The 23,031-nt window shown below is 42.2% G+C and overlaps 1 protein-coding gene across 1 annotated transcript in view; it reads right to left on the bottom strand.

Moving 5' to 3' along the window:
• Nucleotides 1–1,419: 1,419 nt before the first annotated feature.
• LOC124552504 overlaps nucleotides 1,420–23,031 on the bottom strand; it is a 28,184-nt gene continuing 6,572 nt past the window's right edge. Inside the window, exons 5-6 of the mRNA XM_047126790.1 lie at nucleotides 22,761–22,957; nucleotides 1,420–1,540 (exon numbers count right to left, since the gene is read on the bottom strand). Coding sequence (XP_046982746.1) covers nucleotides 1,508–1,540; nucleotides 22,761–22,957 — 230 coding nt within the window. The 3' untranslated portion in view covers nucleotides 1,420–1,507. The remainder of the gene's footprint in view (nucleotides 1,541–22,760; nucleotides 22,958–23,031) is intronic.

Genomic DNA, 23,031 nt, shown 5'->3' with positions numbered 1-23,031 from the left:
GGCGAATATGGAGGCCAATCCATGCCTGCACCAGTAAATTTGGGATATTCTGAAGCAATGACTCAATTCCCGAAGTATTCCTCAAGCTTGTTCGGTCCGATGTGGTCGGGCTCCATCTTGCATAAACCATTCAGTACCTGGTCGATCCTCTAACGCTTGCCGTGTGGCGACAAATTATTCCAAAATTGAAACATAATGTGCGCCAGTGACTGTTTCTCGAACGAAAAAAGGGCCAATAATGCCTCTGCTGCAAACTGCAGCCCACACAGTAACTTTAGGAAAATACAGGGGTTTCGCTTCACACCAATATGGCTTTTCGGAACCCCAAAATCGCCAGTTCTGCTTATTCACGTATCCATTCAGGTGGAAGTGTGCTTCATCTGTAAACCAGATGCAGCCAACATCAAATCCTTCACTATCAATCATTGTGAGCATCTGATTAGCAAAGGCAACCCTTTGTTGCACAGCTCGTAAGGGTATGGCCTGGTGCATTTGAATTTTGAATGGAAAAGTGTGTAGGCTCTTTCTCAGTATTTTCTGCGTGCTGGAACGCTTCAAACCAGTCTCAGATGCAATTCTACGGACGGATGACATTGGATTTCGCTGAATAATTCCAGAAACTGTGGCGATATTTTCAGGCGTAACTGCGGTTTGCTTGCGGCCAACATGCCCCCACTAGATCATCAGTTACGCTGCCCGTTTGTTGAAATTTTGCGAAGAGCGTACGAATGGTTTTCGCATCGGATCCTTTTGGAACATTAAATCGTGCTTGAAAACTTCGCCTTGTTGCCGTAGGACTCTCTTCTGTGGTACTCTAGCACCAGAAATACGCGTTGTTCAATGGAGTACATCGTTTTCATCTCTTCCTTCGGTACCTCCTTTCACGTTTCAATAGTGGAACTGATCGCTCTGGGCTTCGGATCACTATTTATACTAGGCATTACGTATGGCGATTACAGCGCCATTTGTTAGCAGCTTTTGTAACTATTATTTCAAACTGTTGCATAAACTTCTTACAGCTTTCACAATAAACATACCGTTTACTGCATTCCTCTATCAATCTTTGTTTTCGAGATATTTAATTTTGAAATCAGGGAGTCCTTTTCTGGACACCCTGTAACATCTACATGAAGGACGCTAGCAAGAACACAAGAGAGACATGACAAACCTGACCAGATGAGTAACTGGTCATTTTATCTGTTTGTTAACACCTATAAACATTGAACTAGGAAGTATTACAAAATAGATACACAGTAAACTTTATTCAGCGGCCTGTCACAATCTTTTAGATCAGTCTGAAACACATCCTAAATTATCTCTTTATTATAAAACATATATGGAAGTCAAAGTGATCGACATTTAATAATTCCTAGCACAAAATCAACACCACAGGAGAACATAAAACAGCCTGTCTTTTGCATCATTTATATATTTACTGTAAAACTCCATTATTTACAAATTCACATGTGGGGCAACAAAAAGCAAGTGTGCAGTTGTCCTCTCGGTCCTATGCGTCAGGCATATCGCCACCAGGTACAAGCTGAAACAGACAGCATTGCAACTGTCAGTAACTTCAATAAAGTAATTAACATACTGTAAAATACCACACACTTACAAAGTATGCTACCAAAGCCACACTACATTACATTGATGTTAAGGTCACCTGGACAGCACAAGTTGCCATACAAAATGTGGTAGTACTACAGAGAAATTAGTCACTCAGCATTTTACACAGAGAAGAGGGGGAGGGGTTTATTTCAGCAAAAGCAGCAAAGGGTAAATTTTCATGTTCTCACAGACGGGAGCACGCATAACACAAGATGCACGGTTCACTGTGTTAGAGGAAAATTCAACCTAGTAAGAAATTAGGAAAATGTGCTGTAGAGCCGACAGACAACATAAAAGTCAAAGGGACACTACGAGTTAGCTTTTAGAACTAATAGTTCCTTCAGCATTTTATGTAGATTATTAGCTATACCCGGCAAACTTTGTTCCACCTCTGAAAATCTTTATATGCTATAGCTGACCCGGAAATATTGTTTTGCCATATAAATTATCTCTAGTCTATAAGAATAATGTATACGGGTAATACAATGTATACGTGTAACACAATAGCCGTTGTTGGTGGGAGCTCGTGACACAAACAATAATAATGCTCGATAATTGTCTAGGTGAGTGAGAAAAGGCTTAGGGGGAAGTCCGGCAGCATCGACCACTATTAGTTCTAGCATTTCTACAGTAGACCGCATGGATTTAACAATTGCAGCCGATACACAGCTCGTCTATGGGCATACAAACATAGCGGCAATTTTGTGTCGAAACGTGTTCGCCAGCATTATGAATAAGGCCACGCGCACACGCATCGATTTTTATTGTACGTATAAATATTGTATGATTAAATTCTTTTAGAGGAACAAAGGAGAGCATAGGAATTTCTTTGTTCCACTAAAAGAATTTGATTGTATGATATATTTAAATCAATGCATGTGCGTTAGGCCTAAATGTTGGTTTGGCGAATGACACGTGCTACCTAGTTGATCCAGTTATGTCGATTCAAAGAGGGATATTCGAGTCGTTACTTTTGGTAAGTTTACTTCAATTACCTATCTATCGAATAGTGAAAGACTATCACCAGTAGACACCTGGTGGGAATAACTGATCAAGTGATAATTGATCATTTATCAACCGGGGTTCAAAATTATTAAATTACTAAAATCGTTATTAAAAAATAGGGGTTGGTGGTAAAGGGTGAAAATTTATGGTTGTGTGTAGTTTTTAATGTCACATCATAAAAAAATAAAAATTAAAAGTTCTGTCCAAAAAATTAAGAAAACAATTTTTGGGTGGACTACCCTTATCACTTAGGGGTATGAAAAATAGATTACGGCCAATTCTCAGACGTACCAAATATACATGTAAAATTTCATCAGAATTGATTGAGCCATTGATCAAGTGATAACTGATTAGTTATCAACCAGGGTTGAAAATTATTAAATTACTAAAATCACTATTAAAAAATAGGGGTTGGTGGTAGAAGGGTGAAATTTAGGGTTGTGTGTAATTTTTTAATACCACATCATAACAAATAAAAATAAAAAGTTCTGTCCAAAAAAATAAGAAAAAGTTTTGGGGTGAACCACCTTGATCACATAGGGGTATGAAAAATAGATTACGACCAATTCTCAGATCTACCGAATATACGTGTAAAATTTCATCAGAATCGATAGATTTGTTTTGGAGGAGTATGGCAACTCACTGTGACACAAGAATTTTATATACAAGGATATACAACCAATCACTTTTAGAATTCGATATATTTTAGTGTACCATTAACTAGTTTTCAAGCAACTGCAGGCACATCATAAGGTGGAGATGTTAGAGGACATTACTGTCTGTATTACGTATATCTAGATGTTAGCGCTTACTGCAGGCGAAAATAATGCAAATTGAGAGATGAGTTACCAAAATGTTTGCAAAATGAAAGAATGTTATGTTTTAGGATACTTCCATCACACTGTCTCATGATATCCATGACTAATTCCAAGAATGTACATTTCAGTCAAGAAATTACAGATAAACAGAGTGAAACACGACGGCACATTGAAAAGTAACGCCTCTGAATTTTTTATATGAAAACACTTAAAACTTTTTAAAAGAAACAAATGTTGTTAACATTCTACATCTTTATTCTTCACATCTGCATATTTGCAGTGCTATGCAGCTACAAGGCTCCAAATTTTGAGGTGTAACTTAACTATGTTGGTACACAAGAAAGTGTGTTGTACTCGAGTCTCAAAACTGAAGAGTTCGTCCACACATGGAGCGCCCTCTCCTTCAGCACAGCAAAGCACAGTGACATCTGCAACAACCTGACACCTCGGGCTCACTGTTGACGATCATCCTCCAAACAGTCTCGACTTGGCCCTACCCAATTTTAAGAACATCTTCGAGGACTTCACTTTGATGGCGATGAAAAGATGTGCAAGCAGAGGCGAGGCTGTGGCTTCGGAAACAAAGTAAAATATTCTACGGTGACAGTATCAATGAACTGGTCTCTCACTGGGAGAAATGAGTTTGTCGCAGAGTGACTACAGCATGTATAATAAATATGTTAAATGAGAATAATGTTTGTTTTCTTTAAACAGCTTTGAGAGTTTTCACACAAATCCTGAGGCATTACTTTTCAGCTTGCCTTTGTAATTACTACATAATTAGTGTGAATGAGTTACTAGCATAGACAATGGTGACTATGGAAAGTCGTAGGTGTGTACATGAAATTAGCTTCTCTCATGGGGCCATGGCAATATAAAGTAGCAATGAGCAATAAATAGTTGTCATGAATAAAGGAATGAAATTATTACAAACATACATGGCACACACAAATGAACATGGGAAGCTGTAGGTGTGTGAAAGAGGTGAGTTTCTGATCGTGTACTGAGAGAATGATATGTTATGCAGGAGACCAAATCCACAATGGATGCTCGTTCCTTTGTCAGGGAGGAGAGAAAGACCCACATATGGTGAGGGTAGATAAAAATGAAGAGCCGGATATAGACATCAGTGATAAGTGGGAGGGGGGGGGGGGGGGGACAAAACTGTGAAGTCATCGGTCCCTTGTTCTTGGTACAATAATTACACAACAAGGGAAAGAAGAAAAGAAAGGAGATATACACCACAATAACAGGAGTATGGACCAGAAGGACAACCAACACTACTATGGACAAAACAGGAAAAGAAACCAGAGAGAGAGAGGCAAGAAACAGGTAAAAGGGATAAAAACGAGAGAGCAGATGACCGTGGCTGGCCGACCATGAGAATAAAATGGAAACACCAGCCACTCTGCGACACATTAAAACATCCAGCCTAAAAGCATTGGAGTGGAGAACACAAGGACCAAGGACATGCGCGAAAACTTATATAGAATGATAAAACCCACCGTCACATATAAAACGTAAAACTAAATTGGCCGATGAGGTGTTGTCAGCTAAAATTAATGGCAACGAGTCCGGTAACTGAAGAGTCCGTCGCAGGGCAGCCATGGAAGGACAGCTCACCAAGATATGGTGCAGGAAATAGCCGTGTGTCACCCAAGTGTGGCCAATGGGGAGCGACAGAGAACCACATAGTCCCTGCGAGAGGCCCGCGTGGAGGTCTTCCACACATTCGTAGTCTCCTTAATGGCACACAGCTTGTTGTGCGTGCTGAGGTTATACCATTCCGCCTCCCAAAGCCGCAAAACCTTGCGGCGTAGTACTGAAAGCAGGTCAGTTGCAGAGAACCTGATCTCCATAAGCAGTTTCCACGTTGCCTGTTTGGCCAGTCTGTCGGCAAGTTCATTTTCTGGGATTCCAACGTGACCTGGGGTCCAGACAAATGCCACTGGACCATTCCAGGGCATAGATGGACTCCTGGATGGACTCTCAAAGTATGACGAAGATAACACCGGTCGATAGCTTGTAGGCTGCTCAAGGAGTCAGTACACAGAAGAAACAACTAAACAAGGGCACGAACACATGTGCTCAAGAGCACGAGATATAGCCACCAGCTCGGCAGTGAAAACACTGCAGCCATTGAGCAAGGAATGCTGTTCAATATGTCCTCCATGGACATATGCGAAGCCAACATGAGCATTAGTCATTGATCAGTGGCCTCGGTACATGTCAAGCGTCGAGAGGAACTGGCAGCAGAGAGCCACATGGTTAACCGAGTCCTTAAGGCAATTTGAAAGATCCAGGCAACACCGCATCTTAGGTGTACCCCTTGGAGGTGTACATGAATGGACCTCAAGTATAGGTCGTAAGGGCCAGGAATCTAGTTCGGAAAAAAGCAGTCGGACACGAACTGCAATTGGGAATCCTGACCTGGGCCGCCAATGCGGGAGATGAACCACCACAGGTGGGTAAAGGAGACAGTAATTCGGATGCACAGGAGAACTACGAACGTGTGCAACGCAACAGGCCAGCAGTTGTGCATGCCTAACCTGCAATGGAGGGACTCTGGCCTCCACCAGGATGCTGGTCACCGGACTCGTCCTAAAAGCGCCTGTCGCTAATCGAACCCCACAGTGGTGCACTGGGTCGAGTAAATGCAATGCTGAATGCATTGCCGAACCATAAACCAGACTTACATAGCCAAGGCGGGATTGAATAATGACTCTGTAGAGCTGCAGCAGTGTAGAGCGATTGCACCCCAGTTGGCGTTGCTCAGGCAGCAGAGGGCACTGAGGTGCTGCCAGCACTTCCACTTCAGCTGACGAAGGTGAGGAAGCCAAGTCAATCGAGCATTGAACACCAGTCCTAAGAATCAATGTGTCTCCACTACAGTGAGAGGATCATCATTAGGTAAAGTTTTACTTCCGGACGAATGGTACGATGCCGACAGAAGTGCATAACACATGACTTTGAGGCCGAAAACTGGAAACCGTGGGCTAGAGCCCATGACTGCACCTTGTGGATGGCTCCTTGTAGGCGCCGCTCGGCAACATCAGTACTGCTGGAGCAGTACAAAATGCAGAAGTCGTCTGCATACAGAGAAGGTGAGACGAACAGCCCTGCAGCTGCTGCTAGACCATTAGTGGCCACTAAAAATAGACACATATTCAATTCAGAGCCCTGCGGACCCCATTCTCCTGGATATGGGGGGGAACTATGGGCGGCACGAACTAGGACATGGAAAAGTACGAAGTGACAGGAATTTTTGGATAAAAAAAAAAAAAAAAAAAAAAAAAAAAAAAAAAAAAAAAAAAAAAAATCGGGAGCAGGCCTCTGAGACCCCACTAGTATAATGTGGCATGGATATGACGTTGCCAGGTGGTGTCATACGCTTTTCGTAAACAAAAAAAGATGTCAAATGGGTGGTAGACTGTAGGGACACAAGATTATCAGTGGTAGAGCGACCCTGGTGGAAGCCACTCTAACATGGAGCTAGTAGGTCACGTGACTCCAGGACCCAACCCAACTGCCAACACACCATACTTTCCAGCAGCTGACAAACAACAGAGGCGAGGCTGATGGGCCAATAGCTATCCACATCAAGCAGTTTTTACCAGGTTTGAGCACCGGAATGATGGTGCTCTCCCACCATTGCGATGGTAAGATGCCATCGCACCAGATGTGGTCAAAGATGACGAATAGATGTTTCTTTTAGTCAGATGAGAGATGTTTAGTCATCTGACTGTGGATCCAACCTGGTCCAGGAGCAGTGTTGGGGCAATGTACCAGGGCACCGAGGAGCTCCCACTCTGTAAATGGGGCATTATAGGATTCACTGTGGCGTGTAGTGAATGACAGGACTTTCCCTTCCAGTCGTCGTTTGAGAGTGGGAAAGGCTGGAGGTTGGGGGGGGGGGGGGGAGGGGGGGGGGTAATTCTCCGACGCAGAGGCTCTAGCACACTGCTCAGCAAAGTGCATGGCAATCGCTATTCCACTGGTAGATAACACGCCATTTATGTTAACAACACGAACACCTGTTGGGGTCTGGTACCGAAGAACACATTTGATCCTTGCCCAGACTGGGGAAGGCACCCAATGGTAGAGACGTATATCTCCCAACACTCCTGCTTCCGTCGTTTGATAAGTTGGCAAACACGGGCATGGAGCTGTTTAAAAGCTGTAAGGTGCTCCAGGGAAGGGTGCCACTTATGCCACTGTAGAGCTCACCGACACTCCTTAATTACTTCAGCAACTTCTGGCGACCACCAAGGGACTGCCTTTTGCCAGGGGCACCCTAAAGAGTGAGGGATCGTGTTTTCTGCCGCAGAAACGATTGTTGTTGTCACCTGCTCAACCATCACATCGATGTCCCCGTGTGGGGGAGGTTCAACGGTGACAGCAGAGGTGAAAGTTTCTCAGTCTGTCTTGTTTAAACCCCATCTGGGCAGGTATCCATGGGCCTGAAGCCGGGGCAGTGACAGGAAGGTGGGGAAGTGGTCACTACCACACAGGTCGTCATGTGCTCTCCAGTGGATAGATGGGACAAGTCCTGGGCTGCAAATTGATAAATCAATGGCTGAGTAACTACCATGAGCCACACTGAAATGTGTGGTGGCCTCAGTATTTACGAGGCAGAGGTCGAACTGAGACATCAAAGTTTCGACATCACTGCCTCGGCCAAAAAGCACGGTGCCACCCCACAAGGGGTTATGGGCGTTAAAATCTCTCAAAAGTAGGGTAGGTTTAGGGAGTTGATCAATCAGTGCACCTAATACATTCAGGGGTACTGCACCATCTCAAGGAAAATATACATTGCTTCTTCTTCTTCTTCTTCCTTCTTTATTTATTGTTCCGTGGCACCAAATTAAGGAGAAGTCTCCATGGTCATGGAACGATTCAATACATGAAATTATAACACGATAGTAGAAACAGATAATATGAAATACAAGAAACGTATTCAGGCGACAATTTGTAAGTTTAAATAAAGAAAATCAATAATGTAACACTGGAATTTGCTCAATTTTTCAGCTCTTCCAGGAGCTCCTCGACAGAATAGGAGTGAACCATGAGGAAACTCTTCAGTTTAGACTTAAAAGCGTTTGGGCTACTGCTAAGATTTTTGAGTTCTTGTGGTAGCTTACTAAAAATGGATGCAGCAGAATAGTGCACTTCTTTCTGCACAAGAGTCAAGGAAGTGCATTCCACCTGCAGATTTGATTTCTGCCTAGTATTAACTGAGTGAAAGCTGCTAACTCTTGGGAATAAGCTAATATTGCTAACAACAAACGACATTAAAGAAAATATATACTGTGAGGGCAATGTCAGAATTCCCAGACTGTTGAATAGGGGTCGACAAGAGGTTCTTGAACTTAACACCACATATAGCTCGAACAGCCCATTTTTGAGCCAAAAATACCCTTTTTGAATCAGAAGAATTACTCCAAAAAAATAATACCATATGACATAAGCGTATGAAAATATGCGAAGTAGACTACTTTTCGTGTTGAACTGTCACATATTTCAGATACTGTTCTAGTGGTAAATAAAGCAGCATTTAGTTTCTGAACAAGATCCTTAACATGGGCTTTCCACAACAGCTTATCTATCCGAACGCCTAGGAACTTGAACTGTTCCGTCTCGCTTATAATATGTGCATTCTGTCTGATCAAAATATCAGTTTTTGTTGAATTGTGAGTTAGAAACTGTAAAAACTGAGTCTTACTGTGATTTAGCATCAAATTATTTTCCACAAGCCACGAACTTATTTCATGAACTACATTATTCGATAATGTTTCAATAGTACACACAAGATCCTTCACTACCAAGCTGGTGTCATCAGCAAACAGAAATATTTTTGAATCACCTGTAATACTAGAAGGCATATCATTTATATAATTAAGAAACAGCAGCGGCCCCAGCACTGACCCTTGGGGAACGCCCCACTTAACAGTGCCCCATTGGGACTGAACATCACTACCACTATCAATATTGCGGAGAATTACCTTCTGCTTTCTGTTCTTAAAGTAAGAGGCAAACCAATTGTAAGCTACTTCCCTTACTCCATAATGTTCCAACTTCTGCAATAATATTTTGTGGTCAACACAGTCAAAAGCTTTCGTTAAATCAAAGAAAACACCTAGCATTCGCAACCTTTTATTTAATCCGTCCAAAACCTCACAGAGAAAAGAGAATATAGCATTTTCAGTTGTTAAACTATTTCTAAAACCAAACTGTACATTTGACAGCAAATTATGTGAATTTAAATGCTCCAGTAACCTTGTATATACAACCTTCTCGATAACTTTAGCAAACACCGATGGCATAGAAATAGGTCTATAATTGTCGACATTATCCCCGTCTCCCTTTTTATAAAACGGCTTCACTACCGAGTTCTTTAATCGGTCAGGAAACTGACCACTCCTAAAGGAAAAGTTACAGATATGGCTAAGTACTGGGCTAACATACATAGAACAATACTTCAGTATTCTCCTAGATACCCCGTCATATCCATGAGAGTTCTTGGTCTTTAGTGATTTAATTATCAACTCAATCTCCCTCTTGTCAGTATCATGGAGGAGCATTTCAGGTAAGTCTCGGAACACTTTTTTCTACGAGCGCTATACGATTCCCTGTTGGGAATAGGTTTCTTTTTAGTTCACCTGCTATATTCAGAAAGTGATTATTAAATACTGTACATATATGCGACTTATCAGTAACACGGACATTCCCACTACGCACTGATTCTATATCCTCGAACTGTCTCTGCAGACCAGCAACTTCCTTTACGACTGACCATATGGTTTTAATTTTATCCTGAGACTTAGCTATTCTATCTGCATACCACATACTTTCTGCCTTCCTAATAACATTTTTAAGCACCTTACAATACTGTTTGTAATGGGCTGCTGCATTTAGATTTTTGACTGTTTCTAACGTTTTGATATAATTGGCATTTTGTTCTACAGGATATTCTTATCTCTCTAGTCAGCCACCCAGGCTGCCTGTTTGTGCTAGTACCCTGTTTTGAACGTTCTAATGGAAAGCAACTTTTAAAGAGCATGAGAAAAGTCTTGAGGAAAGCATTATATTTATCGTCTAGTGTATCAGCACTATAAACATCTTGCCACTCTTGTTCCTTGATAAGGTTTACAAAGGTCTCTACAGCAACTGGATCAGCTTTCCTAAAAAGTTGGTAACTATACTTAACATGTGTTGCAGCACAAAAATCTTTTAGAGTTAAAACTTGTGCATCATGATCTGAAAGGCCAATCACTTTTTTGCTAACAGAATGCCCTTCTAGTAATGAGGAATGATCAAAAATGTTGTCTATGGTTGTTCTACTGTTCCCTTGCACTCTCGTTGGAAAGAATACGGTTTGCAAAAGATTATATGAATTAAGGAGGTCTACCAGCAGCCTTTTCCTTGCACAATCACTTATACAATTAATACTGAAGTCACCACATATAACTAACTTTTTGTATTTCCTATAAAGTGAACCAAGAACCTCCTCTAGCTTTAGCAAAAATGTTGTGAAATCGGAGTCTGGGGATCTATAAATAACAACAGTTAGAAATTTAACTCCACTAAATTTAACCAGACCTGCACAACATTCAAAAACCTTTTCAGTGCAGTACTTTGAAACATCAATTGACTCCAATGGGATACTATTTTTCACATACATGACTACTTCCCCACACCGCAAAGAGCTCCTAGAAAAGCTGCCAGCCAACCTGTATCCTGGTAAAGGAAGCCTCTGAATTATCTCCTTATTTAAGAAGTGTTCAGATATACCAATAACTTCAGAGTCAACATCTATAAGCAGTTCACTAACTTTATCTCTAATACCTTGTATATTTTGATGAAATATACTAATTCCCTCATTACTCGGAACCTAAGCTTTGTCGAAAGTGGTTTCTTTGCTAGAGAGACTTCCCTTAAGCAGGAATACCCATCAGCTGACTTCAAACAGGAATACCTATCAGCTGACAGTTATTTCCTGCATCATCCTTATTCTGACAGCCACAGCTTCAAGAGGAGTTTGAAGGTGCACAGTTTCACGACAGACTGAGTTTAGGACATAAACGCAAACTCCACCTGACTCTATTATAGTCACTACGGTTCCTGTAATATCCCTTATAGCTGCGGAGGGCAGGAGTCCACATTGCCGGGAACCAGGTTAACCGGAGGGCAATGCAGAAAGCATGTGTAAAGTTTAACAGTTGCCACAGCTCAGCCAGGCAGTGGAAAAACACGCTGCAGTTCCACTGGAGGATGATATCATCATGAAACTGGGAAGGAATGAAACACTCAATGAGGCAGTTTACACCTCAGAGTCACCTGCCGCCATTAACTTATTGCCTGAGCAGTCTATATTCATTGTGTCTGAGGGTCCGGTGAGATCTAGGTCCTCAGCAGATGCCAGAATCTCCACCTCATCTGCAGATGCAGAGCTTGTAGGTAGCGGTGGTGTGGGTTCTCTCCCTGCTCCTTGGGTTTCTCTGGCTGGGAGCACTTCACTGATCCAATCTCTGGGACTAAGGATGAGTGCGAAGCCCTACGACCAGCTGCTTTTGGGCTCTTCAGCCACAGGCAGATGTTATCTTTCCACTATCAGAACCTGGAAAGTGAGCGACCCAAGGGTCTCCTTCCTAGAGAGAGGAGCCAAAGAAGACTTACACTTCTCCAGCACAGAAGTGGGAACTGATGTCCCCGATAGTTGGAGGATGTTGCTCCCGAAGTAGGTAGTGCAGGAGCAACAGGGAGGAGGCAGGAGTAGTCTTCTGGCTCTGGGAGGTGACCGGGATTGGTGGGGCTGATTTGGCTAGAACTGTTGTAGGGATACATACAGGATGTAGACATTCAAATTTCCTCTTAGCCTCAGTGTAGGTCGGTCTGTCCAGGGTCTTGTACTCCACGATTTTCCTTTTTTCCTGGAGAATCCCGCAGTCAGGCGAGCAAGGCGCATGGTGCTCTTCGCAGTTGACACAGATGGAAGGCGGGACACACGGAGTATTGGGATGTGATGAGCGTCCACAATCTCAACATGTGATGTTGGAAGTACAGCAGGAAGATATATTGCCGAACTTCCAGCATTTAAAGCACCGCATTCGGGAAGGGATATAGGACTTTACATCACAGCAGTAGACCGTCACCTTGACCTTCTCAGGTAATGTGTCACCCTCAAAGACCAAGATTAAGGTAGCGGTGGCAACCTGATTATCCCTCGGACCCCTGTGGACACACCGAATGAAATGTACACCTCGCTGCTCTAAATTGACGCACAGCTCATCGTCAGACTGCAAAAAAAGGTCCTTGTGAAATATGATACCCTGGGCCATATTTAAGCTCTTATGGGCCGCGACAGTTACAGAAACATCCCTCAGCTTGTCAAAAGTGAGTGACGTCCATGACTGGGCAGAGGATGCAGTGCTGATCAGGACTGACCCAGATCTCATTCTGGACAAGCCCTCCACCCCTCCAAACTTGCCATCTAAATGCTCAACGAAAAACTGAGGCTTCATTGTCATGAAAGATTATTCATCAGCTCTTGAACATACAAAGTACTGGGGTGAGTAAGAGCCACTGCCATCCTTAGCCTGAGGTTCCTCCCATGGTGTGGTCAGGGAGAGAAATGATTTGGGGTCATACTTCTGTGCGTTGAATTGAGCCTGTGAGTGCTTAGAGACAGCTGGTGTTTGACCACCACCAAGAGATGATGCACTACGCTTTATTGCGTGTCATCTGCCCTGATGCCACCCACTCCGATCAGGGGCCTTCCCAGGGGCACCACCCAGCTGCAGCAAAGGCCAACTGGCAGGATGGCCATTGCCCCGAGTCCCGATTCCACAGGGTGACAGGCATTTACTCCTCGACATACGTAGGGAGTTAACAACGCAGGCATCAGCACAGCGATCCCCGTGTGCTCAGGGGGCTACAACGAACAAGGTACATGGCGGCCCCATCACAACGGACTAGCTACCGTGCTGGATATCAGGCGCAACCAAGCAAACAAGTCCATTTCATCAACAGCATACGAAACGATACTGCACAGTTGATGGAAAAATACGCACCCAGGAGGGTGACCTCGCCCGACGGTTGGAGAATGAGCAGAAGTGCAGATCCACGTCCACAAAGGATTGGATAGGTCGCAGCGCATGATAGACACGATGCACCATGTAAGGCGCCCTTCCCCAATTGGCTTGCTGTTCTGGAAAACTTTGAAAAATAGAGGTAAAACCTTATGGGGGACCATCACATAAAGGCCGAAACGTGAGAGAGGAGATGTGATGCTGAACAATGCTGTGTACACAAGACAATAACTTCGAAACGAAGATCACTGCAGAACTAGACGGAGCAGCCTGCCATTTTCCATGGACTGATTCCAGTATTTGTAGATGTCCACCTGACCTGCAGTCTGTATATGCAGGCCTCACAATGCCTCTACACTGTGGGGCCAATTGCTGGGGAACTTTCTTCTGCTGTCACCCACCTACCTGACGGGTCGCAGATTCGGGCCTGGGCTAGCTACACCGTCTCTGTTCATTAGTGCGTATGGGCCGTCACTGCTCCTCAGTGCAGGCATACGCTGCGAGCTAATACTGACACCATCCTTCCCACAGTGTCATACATGCCGACTGTGCAGTTACCGAGCTGACGGCAAAGGTTCAAAACGGTTAGAAAGGAAGGACACACAACTCAATAACCTATGATGAGAGGAATTGAACTGTAGTCCGGTAGGTTCAGAATCCAAGACACAAGCATACCTAGATACACATCGTAGTTGTTTGGTAAAAATCTCAGTTCAAACTCTAGTTATTCACCACACAGGGTGTGTGTTACTGGTTAACATTTACGAACCAGACAGGAGGAATATGGCAGTAAAATAGGATCTGCACTTTCAGCAGAAGTTGGAAGATTGCATTACTCTGGAACAAACTGGCTATTTACACAAACATTCACTAACACCTTAGCACATCAACTGTCCTGACAGAAATGAAATCAATTTCGCTCTAACTTCTTCAGCAGGTATATTAATGATTTGATGTGCACTTTTCTGTGACAGATGCCTTTTCAGTGATTAATACTGTTACCAGGGCCAGTACGGTATCCAAGGAGGCCATAACAGTGTCAGGTGTTGAGTGATCACTGTGAAGGACACAGAGATGCCGCATACTCGTGTGAGGTACCATTATCAACACCTGAGAGTTGGAAAGGGGCCTTACTGCAACGAGCATTTGGCTGGCTGGTCTAACCGTGCAATATCTGGATTTGTGGGGCATTCAGATGTGACAGTGGCCCAATTTTGGAATGCATGGGAACATGAAGGCAGGCATAATCTTTGTCCAATTTCTGGTAGACCACGTCTGACATAACGAGAGAGGATTGCCGTGCACCGAGCACACCGTACCTTTCATGCAAGAACACTTATAGTCCGGGAGACAAGTCTTCGGTACTGACAGTTTAGTAGCACCATTTCATTGCCTACGAAGTGCAGGCAGCCAGCCAATGATGGACTCAAGCAAGTAGCAGGAGCCATGTTGCCGCTCTGCAAACTTTATGAGCATGTGTAAGAAACATACCAGTGAATGTCTCACATGCAACTAGTACTGTCGTTTGTGTTAATGCACAGTTCAGTTCGTAGTTTATTTTATTTTTGTTGTTGTTAGTGCTTACTTACTTCGGTTTCCTTTTAAACAATGTCCTGTGCAACAAGTAGTGCCAGCCCAAAACGTGAAGTGAAATGGAGGAAGGAAAGTATGCTCACAGCCAGGCATGTGAATTCGTGTGTATGGTGAGGGACTGCTTTGAAAAAGAGAAGGAAAAACATGAGCCCTTGTTTCCTGTTGCTGTGGTCATTAAGATCAGCATTGAAAATAAGGAAGAACACTGTTGCAACAGTAAGGAAAGAACAGTACACTATAGGCTGTGGTGAGAGTGGTACTCCAAGGCTGCACACACACCAGGAAAGAAGCGGATGAGGAAGAGACAAGTGACAGCTTTGGACGATTTCCAGAAAGAAGGAAAAAAAAATCATGTGATGGCTGAAACAACAAAAAGTGCATTTCAGAGAAGATATGAAGAAGGCAGAATTCCTCGAAATTGTGGCACAAAAGAACCAAAATTTCTGGCAGATGCAATTGATGAGATTGCCAAAAGGTAGGGACATGAAATTGTTCAGCTTCCTCCATATCACTGTCATTTTAATGCCACTGAAGTGGTATGGGCACAAATAAAAAATTAAATCGTTGCAAACAATAAAAAATTCACAATTCTGAAGTTGAAAATCTTGTTGTAGCAGCAATCAATCAAGTGACAAGTGAGACACAGTACTGCAAGTGTCGACAAAAAGAGTTGCCAAAAACGAAGGGATTGTGTACGAATGAGCAAAGAATTTAATTATACAACTGGGAGGGAGCAGTTATAGTTTGAGCAGTGCTAAAGAGGACTATTATAAATCAGATTCTGACACTACAGTGAATGGTATTTTTCCATTAGCACAACTCCAACACACTCAAGAATTTAAGGAGTGAGAATGCCACCAACCTATCAACATATTCGTAATATAACTGTTAATATACTGATAAATTATTCAGTCATTAATTTTAGAACTAATTAACCCTTTTAGTGCCAAATACGATCTGATCGTGATCCAGATTTTCGGCGAAAAATGCCAGTAACGATCTGATCGTGATGCCTTTCTCATTTGATAGGAAATACTAACAACTTTGCCTTCAAGCGCGGAAAAAATTAATGAGAGAGGCATCACGATCAGATCGTTACTGGCATTTTTCGCCGAAAATCTGGATCACGATCAGATCGTATTTGGCACTAAAAGGGTTAATATTGCTAAAATTCAACAACGGAAACAAAAACTGTGTACGTTCAACGAACTGAGAAAATAGTTTTCATCTGTTGCGAAGTTTGACAAATAACTTTATTATATTTCATCATATTAGATACTAAACAGATCTTTTCAATTTTTTGAGATTATATATTACAAGTAGCAATTGTAAATAAATTTGTGCATACAAATATGATCTGCTTGTTATCGACATTTTTGTTTCTGCTGATAGAGAATGTGTACAAGTAGAGATCGGGCCGACATTATTGCCGTCTGCCCACCTGCACTGTCAATACCAACCACTTGTCCCACGTACTATAATGAACATCCTGCAACATTCTCTGTTATCTTGCAGCATTGGTCAGAGACTAACAGCAGTTGGGCTAAGGAATTCCTGTTACATGTGTAGGCTGCCATTAACAACACAATACAAACGGCTGCATTTGGAATGATGCTGTGACCAGGAAGCGAACTACTGACAAATTGCATAACAACGCGTTTCGCGATGAACCTCTGTTCTGCACTACTCCTGATGATCTATGGTGGTGACCTGGGAAAGGTCCCATTCATCCAATGTTTTGGAGAGGCACAGTGGTGTTAGTCACAGTGCAGGAAGCCATTGAGTAGGACTAAAGGTCATGGATTGTCTCCAACTGCACAACCATGTGTCACAGTCACCCTGGGTCATCACAAGTTACCTCCCAACACATGACAGTATCATAGTGCCATTTTTCAACAGGAGGATGTTTGTCCACACATAATACATGTCTAAGTTTATCATGTTTCCACCACAATAGTGTACCTGCTCACACTTGATTTTGTTCCTGAATTTTTGGTCAAATTGATACTATAATGGTGCTCCATACTTCTTATTTACCAGACATAACACTTTCTCTTGCAAAAATAAAGAAAAACCTTAAAGGGCAGTTGTTTTACAAGCACAGATGAGATTACAAACACATTACTGAAACTGTTTTGGGGACTGGTAAAAGCACTGGCATAACTAAAGTACCTAATGGGCACCACTTTGACGGAGATAACATTAATGTACATGAATAAATATATTCCCAAAACTCAAATATTTCTATTACGTTTTGAACAGTTCAGATGTGAACATTGGCTAGCTGAACCAGAACCTGAATACCACAGCTCTGTTCAGTATATGTAAGTGTTAAGTGTGTAGTATGGGGAAGCTACTGTTCAATTTCCCCAAATAGGAATTTTGGAAACTTCACCAAGCAGTTGGAAATTTATGGTATCTAATACATTTGGGAGCAAAACTATACTCATGCTCATAAATTAAGGATAACTGCAGAATGTGGAGCCACACAACGTGGCACTACACAAAACTGACGCTAATAGCATAGGCACATAGGGAACACACACGACACAGATCTGTAAGTCCACGGTATTGGTGATAAGTTGAGAAAACCATCCCGAAACACACGTGCTACAAAACGCCACTGTTTCCTGCGTATGTTCCCCGACATCAATATGGGATATGATCACCATGCACACATACACAGGCCACACAACGGCTTGGCATACTCTGGATCAAGTGGTCGAGCAGCTGCTGGGGTATAGCATCCCATTCTTGCACCAGTGCCTGTCCGAGCTCCTGATGTGTCCTAAGGGTTTGAAGACATGCAGCGATACGTCGACCATCCCAGACGTGCTGTCCAGAGAACAGGCAGGCCACTCCATTCCCCTGATATCTTCTGTTTCAAGGTACTCCTCCACGATGGCAGATCGGTGGGGCCGAGGAAGGTGGGACCCACTGTACCCCTGAAAAGGCGGACATACTGGTGCAAAATGAAGTCCCGATACACCTGACCTGTTACAGTTCCCCTGTCAAAGACATGCAGGGGTGTACGTCCACCAATCATAATCCCACTCCACACCATCAAACCATGACTGCCATACAGGTCCCTTTCAAGGACATTAAGGGGTTGGTATCTGGTTCCTGGTTCACGGCAGATGAAAACCCGGCGAGAATCAATGTTCAGACTACACCTGGACTTCTCTGTGAACATAACCTGGGACCACTGTTCCAATGACCATGTACTGTGTTCTTGATACCAGGCTTTATGGGCTCTTTTGTGACCAGTGGAATGCACCTTGCAGGTATCTGGGTGAATAAACCATGACTGTTCAGTCGTCTGTAGACCATGTGTCTGGAGACAACTGTTCCAGTGGCTGTGGTAAGGTCCCGAGCAAGGCTACCTGCAGTACTCCGTGGCCGTCTGCAGGCACTGTCGGTGAGATATCGGTCTTCTTGTGGTGTTGTACCCTGTGGATGTCCCGTCCTGTAGCACCTGGACAAATTTCCTGTCTACTAGAATCGTTGCAAACCTTGAGATCACATTCTGTGGCACATGGAGGGCCCATGCTATGGACTGCTGTGTTTGACCAACCTCCAGTCGCCCTAGTATTCTACCCCTCCAATATGTGTTCTTTGAGCCATTTTTAACACACGGTCACCATTAGCATGCCTGAAAACGTCTGCACACTTACTCGCTGCACCGTACTCTGACATGCGCCAATATGTGGACTGCTACCAGCGCCACCAGGCAACGACCGCAGGTCAAATGCACCGCATGGTCATACCCCCGAGGTGATTTAAACCCGCAAACCGCCCACCAGAGTATTGTTTCACCATGTATCAGCATTATCCTTAATTTATGAGCATGAGTGTAGTTTCGTGTGGTCATTCCAACAGCATACTGGTGAGAACAGTGTAAGTGATAGATATAGGTAGGTAGATAGCTTTCATCACCGTAATTAGCAGCTATGAAAAGTTTACCTACATGAGGTGATGTCTGTCTTGACAACATTCTAGCAAATTTCAACAGCTGGAACAATGAGATACATGTCGTTGAACCAGTATCTACACATCACAGAGTGGTGATCATGGACTTCAGGAAAAAAAGTGAGAAACTAATAAATGTGTGTTCAATAGTAAGATTATCAAAAGACAAATGTTACCTATTTTCAAAGCTGCATGCTCTCATACTGAATAGCCACACAGTTTTTGAATGCCAAGTCCATTGTAACAGCAGCTCTGGACATAATTACAAACGTAAATCAAGCTTTTGAAGACAGCGTCTACAGGACAGGTACTTTGTGATCTTATAAAGACCTTTGATTACCCCACAAAATGCCCTACTTAAGAAGCAAAAATGCTACAGAATTGGAGGAACTGTCCTGGAAAACATTCAGACTTATCTAATAGATGCCAGATCTTTTCAGTCCAAAGAGTAGCTCATTGTGAAGAGAAGTTACAACACAGTGTGCCACAAGTATTGTAACAGGACACCCGCTATTTCTGATTGTTATTGATGATGTACATCAAATGGGTGCATGTGTCAGTCTTCAGGCAAAACAACATTGTTTTGAGTGAGTGGGAAGAGTACTCTGCAGGCTATGCAACAAGAAGATATTCTCTTCCACAAGGCCAAGGAAAGGTTTAAAGCAAACACGATGAAAATAAAGGAAAACAAATTACAGAGGATGACATGTTGCCTCAATGACAATGTAGCAATGGGAAATGTTGGGGCTGTTACACATCTGGGCTATTACATCTACAGCAATTAACTCTGATAAATGGCACTATACAAGTGTGTGTCAAGCTTTCACGAATCCTCTGCTTTCAGAGGAAACTAAAAAGCATCATAGCACAACAACACCTACTAACAGTCTAATATATTTTATGTCACAGTCATATCTGACACTGACTGCTGCCACTCTGTAGGATGTCGGATGGTGCTAAAGAAGGAAAGTGGGATAAAGAGGAATATTCAGTACTAGTTGTCAGGCCTGACGAGCGACACATGAAACGTTTGCTAATGCCGTAACCATTATGACAATGTTAACGTGATATTTTTGTAGGCAGACAAAACCAGAATTGCCTGACCACAACCATGGGTTCCTTGAGTGCTCTGGGAGATAGCTCAATTTAACGACAAAGATTAAATACCAGTTCACTTTATTACATGAGTGGAAAAAAAAAAAAAAAAAAAAAAAAAAAAAAAAAAAAAAAAAAAAAAAAAAAAGATAGATTTACTCAACTTGTGTCAGTTCTTTGCCACAGGAGAGCATATAATTTACAATGGTCATTGATTATGGCAGCATTACTCGACTCATACAATCACAAACTGTCCTCTTGAAGTACAACGTCTGACAGTAAAACAACTACAGGTTTCACACACTGAGACTGACACTGTTCTACTACACGATGTTGACTGCTGAAGCCGAGGTCACAAACTGGGGCAGAGTTCATCTTAGCTCGAGTCTATACTGCACCGACACTGTCAATGCCTGTGGTACCGACTTGATGTGGCACCGAGACCTCCGGACAATACCACAATTTTAGTGGTGATTTTTTAGAACACACTAAGCTATAGATCAGTGTATTACCACAAGGTTTTTTGCTGTAACTTTCATTGGCTTCATCAACCTACAACCAAACTGTCACCTTCCAACCTAACCTAGACCTCGCACTAAGCTACAGATCAGCGTCATTGCAATGAGGTTCTTTCCTTTCACAATCTTTGCTTCGCCAGCTAACAACCAAACTGAACATATGCACCAAAAGGTGATGTCACAGCAACTGTTAAGATTACGTCATTGGTCAAAGTTGACAATTAATATCTAATACTGAATTTTCCTTTTGAGCTGAAAAATGTGGCTTAGTAAAGATGCTTTTACAGTGGTCCAAGTTGCTTACAGCCAATACGTGCTCAATTGCCTAATTCGGGTGAAGCTGAAGCACAACATCAAATTCAGCATCACAAAACCTAGAATCGAGACAGCCTGGACACGCCAAGATGTTGACTGGCCAAGACAGCATAGTTTCCAAATTGTAGGAATGAAAATTTTTAGTAACTTAAAGAGAACATTATACTACATTATACTTTGTTCATAAATGCTCTTCTAGTGATAAAACAATGGCTACTGAACTATGCTATGACACTAGCAGTAATACTGATATTTTACTTTCATTGTACATTAGTGTAATCTTTACGTGGTCCATTCAGTGCTAGGCCCAAGTTTTCAATGACATCTACCTCTCAATTTATACTCCGCAAGACACTTTACTTGGCAGAGGGTACCTCCTGCTACACTGTTCCATAGACAAATTGTCCTTGGAAAGAACAATTGTCACAAATGTATGCATGAGAATTACTACTAAATAGTTTTAATAATTTTTTTCAACAAGCCTACTCAGTGTATAATAAGAGCTTTGCACAAAAGACAAAGACTATGTGCTTCAAGAGAAAAATATCTGGTTTGAACTAAAACCTAAATATAATACACCTATTGTGCAACTGTCCCTTTACCAATACCTTAGCCATCACGTAACTTATGATAATGATTAGAAACTGAAAAAGGGTCAAGCAATTTTTGACAATCAAAAGAACACTGTTCAGAAAATAAGAATCAAAACAAAACTGAATTTTTATTGAATGATGGCTGTACCAGTTTTGATTTAAGGCTCACAGTTAGGATTGATGGGTGTGATACATTTTAGAAAAATACACAGATCAGATATATGAGTTCCAAGATCCATGAAAGGCTGTACGAGACTCGACAGATTTAAGAATGATGTGTGGAAGAAACAATTTTTTCCTTAATAACTGAAGATACAATCAACAAAAATAAAGAAAGATACTTCTCAATTCGAAAAATGCAAGAAAGGAGAATTCCAAAAGTAGTATTATTAGTTGAAGATCAAGGAAATGTTGGCAAGAGTGTCCTCTGTAACAACAAGAAAGCTGCCTCTTCCACTAAACAAGAAGTTGTACCAGTACACAGTGAAGCCCAGTACCAGAAAAGTATGTTAGCCTACATAAACCCAAAAAAGCCTGCAAAATAAATTTAAAAACATTGTTATATTTAACAAAGACTATAAAAAAGGTGCTAATAACACAATGTGGACGACGCTAACAAAGAATGGTCCTGCTGCTTTTCTCTCTGCCTGAAGCATCAGGAATGTTTAGTAGCATCTTCCACTTTTTTATTAGAACCTTTTTTTAACTCTCCCTTAGCTATGTTCTTACTGGAAGTGCAAAGAGGATTATTTTATGTTTATATAACATACTTTTCTGGTCCTGGTCTTTGCTGTGTACTCATACAACTTCTTGTTTCATGCAAGAAGCAATTTTCTTGTTTTGGTCACAGAGGGAACTACAGCAAACTTTTTTTTTATCTACAAATGATAATACTTCTTACTTGCACTCTTTATCTTGCTCCCAACATTATATAGTATTTGTACACACATTAATTAAACTAAAATCTGTCTCGTTACGATATCTAGACTTCTAGTCCCTAGGCCTATGCTATATAACGGTACCTCATCGTGACTTGTCCACGTCACTGTACAAACTCATCAAAGCACAAATAATGATTAAACGTCCCATAGATGTTGCCTTCAAGTAGATACAAATGATGTTCGAAAATTCTGTTTCACTACAAAAAGTGTGACTCACCATGGTTATGTTGTTGCCGTTAAGCAAAATCTGATCCAGTTTTGTGATACGTCTTCCCTCTGGGGTTGACTCATATTCGGTGACATCCTCAAGTAACATATTAACGAAGTCATCGAATCCGAGTAACGTGCCCACTATTTCCTTGTCATTCTTCATTATTATGTGTATTCTGGAACCAATACACTTATCGACAAGTTCTGCAATAAAAAAGGATCAATTTGTCAATAATGGAAAGTCATTCCAGGGCCCCGATTATTCCAAGCTTTTTGGT

The sequence above is a fragment of the Schistocerca americana genome, chromosome 10, assembly GCF_021461395.2.
Source record: "Schistocerca americana isolate TAMUIC-IGC-003095 chromosome 10, iqSchAmer2.1, whole genome shotgun sequence".
Lineage (NCBI taxonomy): Eukaryota > Metazoa > Arthropoda > Insecta > Orthoptera > Acrididae > Schistocerca > Schistocerca americana.
Note: the sequence above shows the minus strand (reverse complement) of the source record. Positions and strands in the feature narration are given on the sequence as shown.